Raw genomic sequence first — 12,757 nt, 5'->3', positions numbered from 1 at the left:
CCAAGAGTAGATCTCTAGCTGACTCTGACCTCTGACCTCCCAGCAGCAGAGCATTTATGATCCGCTCTATCCAACCTTGTGCGTCCACTACTGCAGGGTATCCTGTCAGCAGGAATACAGCACTGACAAAGCAGCAGCAACTGGATATAAACAATAAATGTGACCTCCCATTCAGCCAACACGTTTCACAAACCTCTACATCTTCCAGAGGGAGACAGACACTAAAAACATCCTGAGTACAGTTGTAACTTTCAACATTTTTCTACTGAGTCTTCACAGTGAAACAGGAAGAACTGCAGTCTCAGCAGTAACCAGCAGGGGCAGACACATTCAAGCGTGGTCACTGAACTCTTTCATGGAGAAAGCTCTGTCATCCTTTCAGCTGTTAGCGTATCTACTAATGCGGCAAGACACCGTTTTGTCACACTGGCAGACGTGCTAAATTTAGACACAGAAACACAGACAAAGTCATCTCACTGAAGTGACAAAGATGTGAGCAAGCGCATGAAACAATAGCCTCCTGTATGCTATTCATACTATTTGTATAATTCATAAGCGGCTATACATTTCTATTGTGGTGCCTTCTAAGTGCTTTTACCATCACTCAAAGCATTATGCACAGAGGAGCTCCAAGAAAGAATGCGAGTCAATTGAGCTAACATTGCTTTTGTGTGATGAGCGATTCGTATTCAGGGCGCTACCCCTTTCTGTTCCTTGGCCTGAATCCCATCTTAGAGATGAGATCAGACAGCGATGGGTGGATAGTGACTGTAATAGTGATGGTGGTGGTGAGTACAAACCGAGTCCACGGTACAGTCTGTCCCAGACAGATCCAAATGGACCAGGCAGTTGGGCTGGGCCAGGAACAGGTACAGGTTCTGCATGGGGAAAAAGTGTGTATTTTAAAGAATGAATATGAAAAATATACATACATACAATATATAAACTAAAATATGCTGTGCCTATAAAAAATATTCACCCCCTTTAGAAGTTCTCATATTGTTTTTACAACATTGAATCAAACTACATTTAATGTGGATTTTTGACACCACTCAACAGAAAAAGACCTCTAACACAAAGATACAGACACACTCCAAGCAACGCCACAAAGGAGGACGAATTCAAGTCCCAAAATTTCCAAGTGACTAAGCATCCTTTGGAGTACAGGTAAAAGACCAGTGTGTAGGATTTAGTGGCATCTAGCAGTGAAGTAGCAATCTGCGGTGCCATGTGAACACGTCTGTATTTGACGACCTGAGAATGAGAACAGGCTGTTTTAGGGCTACTGTACAACCATGGCGGTTCAACATGGTGGACTCTATGGAAGGTGGCCCGTGGCATCTGTAGATAAAAAGGGCTCGTTCTAAGGCAATGAAAACACAATTTCTTGTTTTCAGGTGATTATAGACTATTGAAAGTATACCTATGAATGCCATGGCAACAACTGCATGTGTAGACGCAGCAGCCTGTAGCTCCTTCAAACTTGATACATTTTTGTTTTAATTCTGTATTTTTATTTATTTTATTTATTTTTTTTCAGCTTTGTTGCTGAAAAAAACATCCATGAATGATGTCTGATTGGGTCTGATTTTAAGGGGCTGAGCAAAATTGTTCAAATCGACTGGATTCAGAAGATTTTGATTATGACAACAGCCACACATTCAGATGCTGTGACTGAAAGGCTAGCTCCTTCAAACATTTCTGTTGTCGGCTTTATTGCTGAAACATATGTTACCTAAGACAGAAACGGCCTGCAGTCATCGGAAAAGAAAGTGTGGGGTTTGGATTAAAGAACAGCAGAGGATGATCCACCCAGCCAGACTGACCGGACGAGACCAAGGTGCTGTTGCTCTAGGAGGAGGGGGAAGAGAGCCGTATAGGAACCATGCTGACCCAGCTTGGACTAAAGGCTGCTCCTGGCTAATGTCTGGTTTTGGACGAAATGGGAAATCAGAAATCATTTCCTGGGTGTAAATGTATATTTATATGTATAGAAATTACTTGATATATTGACTTATTTATCTTTTAAAATTTTAATCTTTTTTTTATATAATTAATACAACCTTGTGTTGTATAATGATGACTTAATTTCCATGATTCCTTGATTGATTATATTCCCTTTCTGCAAACAGATCCTCCTAAATGTTATACACTGGACCTTTAAATCAATCATTAATAAATTAAAAGAATATGGCACAGCAGTAAATCTGCCCAGAATAGGCTGTCCTCAAAGTGTGTGAGTGTGCAAGAAGGAGGTCACCAGGAGACCTCTGCCAACTCTGAAGGAGTTCCAAGCTTCAGAGGCTCAGATTAGAGAGTGCAGACGACAACAGTTGTTCCAGGTGCTTCACCTGTCGCAGCCTTATGGCAGAGTGGCGAAGAGAAAGCCACTGTGGAAAAAGAACTCACATGACAGCTCTGCTACAATTTGCCAGAAGGCATGTGGGAGACTCTGACATCAGCTGGAAGAAGGTTCTTCGGTCTGATCAGACTAAAATTGAGATTTTCATCTATCATATCATCATATCAACATACTTTAGCACCCCCAGGGTGAAGCATGATGGTGGAAGTATCATGCTGTGGAGATAATTCTCTGCAATAGAGTAAAAGGAATGCAGAAAAATACAGGGATATCCTGGATAAAAACTGAACTCGGTCTGCAACAATGTTAAGGTTCTGGAGTGGTCCACATCTCCATCCCTCCATTATTGTCCCCTTATGTGGGATTGGGTTGCGGTGGCAGCAGGTCATGCAGGGTACTCCAGACACCTCTCCTCTGCAATGCCTTCTAGCTCTTCCTGGAGGCTCCCGGATGGATTCCCATGCCAAATGAGATATGTAGTACACAGGAAACTCATTTCGGCCTTTTGTATCTGCGATCTCATAATTCATTTAGATGAGTTTTCTTTTTGACATTAAAAGGTCTTTTTTTGTTGCCACACTAAATTCCCCTTGATTAAATGTTGTAAAACAGTAGTCAGGTTTCCATCCAAATGTTGCACAAATGTGAGCCAAAATTCCAGAAAATGTGAATTAATGTGCTTTTACATCTACTACTGTTATGCAAATGAGCAAAATAGGAATTGATTCTTAGAGCTAAACAAGATGAAATAATTAAGAGTGCCAGTCACACTTGGAACAATGGAAAACTAGGTAGAAAAAAATATGGAAATATGTCATTTCTGTATGTTTTATGTATAAATAAGGTTACAGTCTCCTCAACGCTCCACACAGATCTGATGTTTTCGTCTGCTACAATTTTTCTGTTCAGTAGATGTTTGAGGCTCATGTTTAATGGACGTCATGATTTATTTTCCAAGTCTGTTTCAAATGCACTTGGTTTCATTTTGTTTTTCCAACATCAAATTTGCCTGACCCAGGCAATAATGAAAGGTTTTTGTATGTGTGTCCCTCACCGTGGCATCCTCTCCTGACAGAACTCCAGGGTTTTTGCTGAGGTCCAGATGCAGCAGAGAATTGGAGTAGTCGTCACTTGAACACAACGCCTGGGACAGAGAAACCACACCTAACCTGAACGGGGGGGGGGGGGGGACAGACAGAGGGGGCAGACAAGAGGAGAAGATAGAGTTATGAGTCAATTTAACATCCTTTTTCAATGGGCCAATTTAATGCTCTGGACGTGACTTATTAGCAACTGATGAATACCAAACTACATAATGGAAGAGGGTGAGCAAGCTCGTGGCAAAATATAATTGAGCCAGGACTAGTGAGCTTATATGGCTGGGTAGCATAAAAAGAGCTTTTGGAGAAAGCCAGCCACCTTTCCCCCGCCCCATACTAGTATCCATGTGTACCCTGAAAGCCAAAACAAAAAAAGATCATTCTCTCAAATCAGATCACTACACAATTACACCCACAGGCCCGATGGAACCCCTCATTAAAATCCTCACCCTGCAACACTGACGCAAAGCACAGCACGCCATGGCAAGTTGAGGATTAAATATAGACACAATAACAACACGGGAGAGATATCTAGCAGCAGGAACAAATAAAAAAGTCTACAAACATGGTTACTTTGTCTGCAGTTCACTGTACGATATATCACTGATTACGGCCAGCAGTTATAGGAAGTGCATTTGTTCTGTGTGTCTGGAAGAAGCCGTCGACTACATGTGCTGCTCTGAAGCTAGCAAGGCGCTAAGCTCTTCATCCCTAATTTGTAGCGATTAGGAAGGAAATGAGGGGAAGAGGGGACAGGGTGTCTAATCCCCTCCCCACTCCATCCATCTATCTATCAGCTGCTTGATTCTGCTGGAAGCGGAGACTTTTAGGAGCCACTCGGTCTGTGTGACAATGTCAAGTGCGTGTGTGAGAGCATGCCTGATATATGCATGTCTGATCACATCTAAGAGACGGCATACGCATGCATGTGTGTGCGCGCGCTTGTGTCGGCATATGTGTAGGTGTTTTAGAGACAGACAAAAGGAGGGGGGGAGAGGGAGAGAGATCTATAAATATTCAACAAAAAATGCTCAGCCCCTGCAAAGTCATACCAACACCCACCATTCAAGGTCAGTACAATCACTGCATTCCTCCTGAATCACTGTGTCAACCACTGCCTTTTAGAATCGCACCTAGTGTGGTTTCCCCATTAATAATTAACTAACAGGGTATCCAGTTCATGGTTTTAAATATAAAAATCAGTTTCAGCCTTAGAATTACATTTAACACGTCCTCAGCCATACTGCACTACAAAGGTAGAGAGCAGTGACTACAGAGGCAGGAAAGTTGGAAAAAAGGGCTTCACATTCAAGCTGGCTAGCAAACTGTAACCGGTTGTAATGCCTCGATTGAAAAGGTCCAGTGTGTAACATTTAGGAGATCTACATTGCCCAAATGGAACATAATATTCATAGGTCACCTGAAAATAAAAATTGTTGTGTTTTCGATACTTTAGAATGAGCTGTTTTAATCTACAGAGGGAGCGGGTCTGCTTCTACAGAGACTTCCATGTTGAACCGGCATGTTTCTACAGTAGCCCAGAACGGACAAACCAAACACTGCATTTTCGCATTTTTCGTGCATTTTGCAGCCACCGTAAATTATCTTAAACGCTTGGAACGGTAGGGTGAGGCGAGGGAGCAACTACACTGTTACACCATTAAATCCTACACACTGGACCTTATATTACTTATATGTGATGTAAAGATAGAGTAACCACACAAAATCAATTCCAGTAAAAATGGGAGTTTTTGCTATGCTAGTTAGCATTAGCTGAAGTTTAGTTTTTTTCTGTTGGTTTTCAGCTACTCCCTCATTACATTACCCGATACATTGATTAACAAAGTGAATTACCAGACATCAGTTCATCAGGAAGGATGTTTTACACACAGGTAGGCAAAAAACAATCAGCTACATTTTTTTTTTTTTCGCTTTAGCAAAGCTTAGCCAAGGCCGTCGCACCAGCCAGATTGCACTTGACATAATTCTCTTTCTTCCCCTCTTCAGCTAGTTTTCTCTGCTGCAGGTAGTTTGGGTTTTTTTGTTTGTTCAATTCAGCATCTCTTCCATTGCACAGTACAATGGAGGGGAATAGATCATCAACTGTCTACAATTTTCATGGGAATGTAAATGGTGAAACATTGCACTAAAAAGGTCAGATCACACTTTTGACTAAATATGTAGTTACTGTGTTTTGCCTTTGTAGGGCAGCATACTACCCTTCTGTAACTCAGCAGGGAATAAAATCATCATATAAACTAAACCGGATAAACATTACTGCCCGAAACTGCGATAAAAATGCAATAAAATACATTATAATGACCAGAATGCTATCAAGATTAGGCTATTAATGTATAGATCTTTATCTGCATCAATTTTATCTTTTTGAATCTACTGTAACACTAGTGCATGGTTGTATTGTCTGGGATAAAAGCAATGGAACTGGGACACTGCACTAATTCCTACGTAGGATTTTAGGGGGCAAAAAACAGATCAACTACTTATGATTCTGACCTGATTATCCTTTGGTAGATGGATCATACTGTACATGCATGGGTCTGTTTATCTATGTGAGTAAATGCCAGCCCAAAAAATACTGCATTTGGGGCAGCGGGACAGAATTGTGGTTCGAAAGACTGTTTTTTGGAGTATAAGAACCTAGGTTCAAACCCAGACAGGAAGCTGCACTCTGATAAAGTGTCTTTGAGCAAGAAATATAATTTTTGTACCAGCTCCAAACAATATTCGGGCATTCACTTGCTTTCTAATAATAGTAAAATATGTGTGTTTGTGTGCAGGGTCAGCCACTAGAGGCTGCTGTATTTCAGAGGAGCACTCCTACCCTTGGAGGAGAGGGAGGTCTTAGAGAGATTGAGGAGGCGCAGTCCCTTGTTCAGTCGACACACTTGTTGAATCAGGTTGGAGACTCCTGGTATGAGAAGAGGAGACAAAGCGGGGAGAGAAAATAAAGGCCTCATTCAATTACAAAAACACACATATACACCCATTTAGAGTCAAAACAATTACGGTTTAATTGACTAGTTGATCGACAATAAATCAATCATCTATTGCTTAAGTCATGCACCAAGGACAAATGCCAACAATTTACATCCAGTCTGTCAAATGTGAATATTTGCTGGTTGTCTTAGAGAAACTGAAAATGTTTGGTCTTGTTTCATCTAACCAACATTCCAAAATCGAAACAATTAATCAGTAGAATAAATGACAGATTAATGGATACTGATAATAATCGTCACATACAGCCCTCCACCTATTCACTCTTGAAGTGAAGAGTTATGAGCCCACACAGAGCTTTGTCACAGAACATCAAGCTAAAAATGCAGCCTCTCTCTGAAATCACCCACTCCAAAACATACACATATACTGTAGTACATACCCACAAGTATACTACAGCTAAAAAAAAAAAAAACACGTCACACCAACATACTTTACAATCTCACTTTCTCCCACATACCAACAGTGCAGAGACAAACCCATGAATATAATATGCCAAGCTGGATTATGTAACAACTAATTTCAGCTCAGCAGTTTCATTATAAACATCTTTTTTTTTTTTATTTATTAAAAATGGAATTTATTGTAGGGCCAAACTTTGTTTCCTGGTTCCCCCATCTTCCTGGCTTTATTGGTTTTAATTCATCTGTATGTACAGAACTCTTACTTTGAAAGGCATAAAAAATACATTGTGGCCACTGAAAACAGGCACAGCACTGAAGGTCATTCTTTAATGTGATCATGGGTATTATTGTGATAGTGGTTAAAGCTGCAGAACCTTTGCGGCTGTAATCACAATAAAGTAGGTCTGCACATTGACAATACACACACAAACACATACACACACACACTCAAACAGAGGGCAGTAAGTGTGAGCACAAAGAATTTATTGAAGTGAGTGGAAGTGACGTGTCATACGGGAGGACAGAAATTAGCAAATGCGTGATACTGGCATGCATGCAAAGCTTGACCCTGGCATACCAGCACATGTACAGTACATATTCTCTCCCTGTGCGTCTTTCAGACTCATACAACAGAGCAGAAAGGTGAATGGTGGTTGATGCAAGTATTTCTATATGTGTGCATAGAGAAAAACAAGAGGTTGTGAGGGCTTACGTGGGGAATTGTGGGCGAGACCGAAAAATAAAAGAATTTCTCTAAAGAGGACCACTCAGACATATAGCATGAAAGATGGATGAGAGAAAAAACGAGAAATACAAGGAGAAACAGAAAATAAGGGTTCAGTGAGGACGGAGATTGATTTTGATTTCTTTCAGAGCAAACTACGGCGAAGTAAAGGCAGAAGAACAATCGGAGACGTCCTAAGAGAGACAGCAGTAGGAGGCAGAAACAGTTCACAGTGTCTTGGCCAATACCTTGGTTGTCGAGCGTGTTGTGAGCCAGGTTGAGAGAGTGAATCACAGACGCTGGGTTCTCTGACAGCGCCGACGCCATCTTCTGCGGAAAATCCCTGGAGGCAAAACGTTAAATGGGGAAATTAAGTTTTCTGTAAAAACTGTTAACTCAATACTGATCTAAAAGTTTGAGTGAATCTGCTGGAGAGATTCATTCATTCTTGGTAATGATAACCTTCTGAAGTGGCAGTATTGTCCCTTCGCACAAATGTGAATTCAATTGAAGCATGTTCGTACTGTGAAGGTAGAATCTGAAGGCAAAATGTTCAAGAGTATTGAAAGATTGGTGAGGTTTACTAATCCTTTGACAAAATTTCCTGATTTAAATAATAACTTTGCCTAAAAAGTTTGCACAATTATATTTTTGTCCACCAACTCCTTTGAGGTGTCATTCTCGTACTGGTATCAAAACTCAAGTATTGTATTAGCACCAGTAATAAACATATCAAAAGATACACAGCCTTACAGTGGAGGTCATATTAGATTTGGGTTTTTACCAGGCTTTCAGTGCATTGCTTAGGTTTTCTGGGTTGCAAATGTACTTTTTCTTCATCAGCAGGCAACTGTTCATTGTTAGCCACTGCTGTTTTGTGTTTTTAGATTGTTCCCCTTCTCCAAAGTGGACAAAAAATAAATAAAAAATAGATTAAGGCTGCTTTAAGTAAGCCAGCTAAGCCATATTAAAAACATGGTTTACTGTAGTTCACAAAGATTTATTTGGTGGGAACAAGTCTTCACTTGTCATCCTCCAAACATGAGCATGTCATGCTTATAAATGTATTTAAGACTCACATTTTTTCTTACTGTGCTGTACGTTCATATGTGTGCCTGCAAATGGCTTTTAAATCTTCTAAATCACATATTTCAAATCACATCAGTAAGTGTTTTTCAGTGGGAGTCTTTTAAGTCACATAATGAACAGTTTGATTATCTTACTTACTCACTTGGTAAATCTATTTAGGTATTATTTTCACTTCACTGTCGGTTTCTGGTGCAGCGCTTGAGAAAAGCTTCTAATAAAAATGACCAGCTCTGTTGGAAGTGATCTAACACAGGGAAAGTATAAAAACTTAACTTCATCATTATGCTGTAGTAAATCATCTTGCCCCGAGGCAGCCAATTCATCTCAATTAATACTAAATAAGGAAAATGGTTTGCTAAATGATACCAGCCATGCATAGAAGGTGAAACGCCTTGCCAGGTGAAGCCCAAAATTTCACTAATGTTTCAGTGAAGCAACAATACACCCACCACAGGCAGACAGGAGGGAGCTTTATTGGAGCATTATTGGATGAAAGAGCGGAGGTTAAGAGAGGTGTGAAGGAAAGAAAAGGAGGAGAGACAGAATTGGAAAAGGTCAAGACGGCAGAGGAGGGGAGGGTGAGGAGGAGTGGAGACGTGTGATGAGCTAAGGTGAAGAGGTGAGACGGAAGAGATGGAAGTGAGAAGAGAGGATATAAGCAAAGGAGAAAGGGAGACGGTAGAGAAAAGACGGGAGCAAATGGAAAGGACAAAAGAGAAGATGTGGATGAGTGTTTGAGAATAAAGGTGTGAGGAGAAAGAGGAGGAAATTAAAACAACAAGAGGTGACAGGCGGGGCTGTCGTTGTCAGGACAGAGGAAAACCTACGATTTGAGTCCTGCATTCTCCAGAGTGAGCTCTTCCAGACTGTTGGACTTGCTGACTGTGTGCAGGACCTGGTCCACCACCTCTGAACCCTGAAGACAACAAAACAACATGTGACCAGAGGTTTCTATTGAAGCCCATTTCTGCCCATGTGTAGGGGGGGAAAAATACTGACAGCAATAGTGACATAGCATCCTTAAATAATACACTTTCTCAATATTTTACTGAGTATTTAAAAATAATGACTTAGTATCACAAAGTCATTCTATCACAATACTGAGAAAGTCTCATTATCCTGAGATACTAAGTCAATATTTTGAGAAGCTAAGTCAATATTTTGAGAGAGTTTCTCATTATAATGAATTAAACAATCTCTTTTTTTTCTGTCACATTGGTGGAAATTAGCTTCCAGAGGTTTTCTACTCAAATGAGAGAAGAATTTTTAGGCAGGGAAAGTTAAAAACAAGCAGTAATCAGACACAATAGAATCAGGTTATGTTTTAGCATTGGTAGAAATCAAAATAAGTGACACAACCTACAGCGTACCACTACATAAACACAACATGTTCTGCTCTTCGCACTGATCTGAAGTGGGTGGAGCACCGTAGGAAAAATGATGTCATGAACTTCCACACACCAATTAGAACTGACCAAGATCTGATTGAAAATCTTACGCCAGTTGTGAGGTTAAACTCTTAGAAATCTTAAGATGACTGCTAGAAAGTAAATATGTGTATTGATGCAAACATGCAAGATTTAATATAAAATATTTTAAAAATCTATTTAGCAAATGATTTATGGAGGAAGGTAATACAGTCGACATGTGCGTTTGACCGCAGGGATACACATGTTTTGGTGAGTGACACTGAATGTAAACACAACATTTGTTTACAAGAAGATTCCACAGGGCACCTTTAAAATTCAAAGGCAAGTTCTGAGGGGCTTTAATACATTAATACATTCAATACATTTAATTCAATACCTTTCAAATATTTATTTGTTCAACTTTTTGAACAGATGATTTTCATGTGGTTCACCTCAGATGGATACCACTTACTCTAATGCATATTATGAATATTTAATAAGATTGACATCATTTTAAATAGATACATAAAACTCTGCTGAGGGCAACCTGACTCAGTGTCCTCTTTCAATTTTGCTTTCTTAACTTGATTTTCATTTAGTACATAATCCCAAGAGATTAAATGACATTCCAGTGAGGCTTTATGTACATGATGAATTGGTCCAAATCAATACCAAACTGATTCAAGTTGACTTAGAAAATGCTAACCAACCCCAGAACCATCCTTTGACAGAGATTTATTTTACGCATTTGGACTGCAGTCTGCCAAACCAGCAAATAAAAAAAGTTGATTCAATAAAATAAATGTAATCTGATAACACACAGGCTTGCAGAGGAAACATAAAAGGAAAACAAAAAAGTTAAACTGATGTTAGTCTACATCTGGAAAGAAGGTTTATAAGTGAAGGAGATACTTACTATTCGCATGTCTTTGCAGTACAGCTTGGTGAACCAGGTGTTGTATGCAATGGAAGCAACGATCACCGCCAAGTCCCTGGAAAGGGGACACACACACACATTTAGAGATAAAATTCAAAACTTTAAATTAGCGAGCTCCATCTGCTCAGAACCATTTGATGTCATTGATCCATAAATTCACATTATCGTGGGCCAAACTTTTTCTTTGGTAAAAGCAGTTTATCATTGTGACAGGGAGAACACTGTGGGCAGGGCTGCTTTCTAAAAGATGACTGATACTGCAGCCCCGCTCAGAACAAGCACAGAAAAGGGGAAAAAAAGAGAGAGACAGATGTAAAGATCGATGGCCGGGTCGGTGGATTATTCAATAAAGCCAGAGTTTGATCCCAGCTACAGACCTCAAACACTGCTACATCCACTGCTACACAAACAGACCCAGAGCCCACGGACCATCCTTTTGTGGGTTTGTGTCGGAGGAAGTAAGAGAGAGGAGAGAGAGTTTTAGAATCCTCCAAGGTCCAACTAAAGCCACACTGCTGCTACACCTGCTATACATCATCTGACAAACAAGCAGCAACACCGAGAGCGGGGAGGCACAGAGAAAGAGAATAAGCCCAGAGAGAGGAGGAAAGAAAGAAAGGAGGATAGCGAGACAGAGGGAAAATACAAAGAGAAAGAGAGAGAGGAAGAAAGAGTGTAATCTAGCCAGGGAGGGTCCTGTTGCCAGTAACTGCAGTAGCCAGGACATTACAGTACATCTCAGAGGAGTAAAATGGCTACAGGCTGCATTCCTTTTTCATTACCATGCCCGCCATCAGGCCAGTCCATTCTGACTAACACAGCTGAGGCGTGTGTGTGTGTGTGTGTGAGCAGATGATGCACATGTCAAGATTCATCATCAACACTGTCTGTTGATTAATGTTTTGACACCAGGACATGTAATTGACCTCTATGATGCGTGACTCAGCCATGCAGTGTGTTGGTATTTATGTTTCGTCTTGTACTTGTACACGAGGACATGTTGGCACAGCAGGTCAATCTGCCGCTGTTTAGTTCTTCACACGGGTCAGTTTGGGTTTAGGTGACTACAAGACTCCAGGGAGTATTCGTTGCGCATTGAGGATTTTGGTACCTTTGGACAGAGTTGGGTTGGCTGTTAATAAATGGTAAAATAAGTTAACCGGCTGCTGGCTTCACAGATATGACAGCGTAGTTGATCTTCTCATCTAACTCTTGGCAGGAAAGCAAAAGTGTATTTCAAAAATGCACTTATATCCAAACTGTATCTATTGCTTTAAGCTCAAATTATACTTTCCAAAGCAAGGCGGTAAGGTTCAGAGTGGCCTTAGATTTAATCTCCTGCCTGTGTAGACATCTGCATGCAGTTGGGACAAAACCGACTGTATGGTCTTCCTGTACGTGTGTAAACCATCTAAGCAGACACCCAGTGGGGTATAAAAAGAACAGAGTATCAGTGTATCATCATTTGGAGTATATGGCTGTTCAAGTAACCATGCATAGTAAAACCTTACTTTATTATGATCTGAATAAGCAAACCCTACAGGCTCATACATTTGCACAACTGGTGAGGTCTAAGAATATGAAAATCACAGTTTAAGATGGAGTTTGTCCTGAGGTGGTACTAGAGAAAAGGTCATGGGGCCATTCAAATCAAATTCTCCCTGGGAGCATGGGTGTGCTCAGAACGTTTCATGGCAATTAGGATTATTAAATAGCT

At 40.5% G+C, this 12,757-nt stretch overlaps 1 protein-coding gene across 1 annotated transcript in view; it reads right to left on the bottom strand.

The window, feature by feature from the left end:
* carmil3 (capping protein regulator and myosin 1 linker 3) overlaps window positions 1-12,757 on the bottom strand; it is a gene marked incomplete at its 5' end in the record, with an annotated part of 67,608 nt that overhangs the window by 35,550 nt on the left and 19,301 nt on the right. Inside the window, 6 exon segments of the mRNA XM_035670839.1 lie at window positions 801-878; window positions 3,417-3,526; window positions 6,305-6,391; window positions 7,854-7,948; window positions 9,522-9,610; window positions 11,020-11,095. Of these exon segments, the coding sequence (XP_035526732.1) occupies window positions 801-878; window positions 3,417-3,526; window positions 6,305-6,391; window positions 7,854-7,948; window positions 9,522-9,610; window positions 11,020-11,095 (535 nt within the window).

The sequence above is a fragment of the Morone saxatilis genome, unplaced genomic scaffold (assembly GCF_004916995.1).
Source record: "Morone saxatilis isolate NCDOM2014 unplaced genomic scaffold, NCSU_SB_2.0 Contig23, whole genome shotgun sequence".
In the NCBI taxonomy this organism is placed as follows: domain Eukaryota; kingdom Metazoa; phylum Chordata; class Actinopteri; family Moronidae; genus Morone; species Morone saxatilis.
This window is presented reverse-complemented; position numbering and strand designations above follow the sequence as displayed.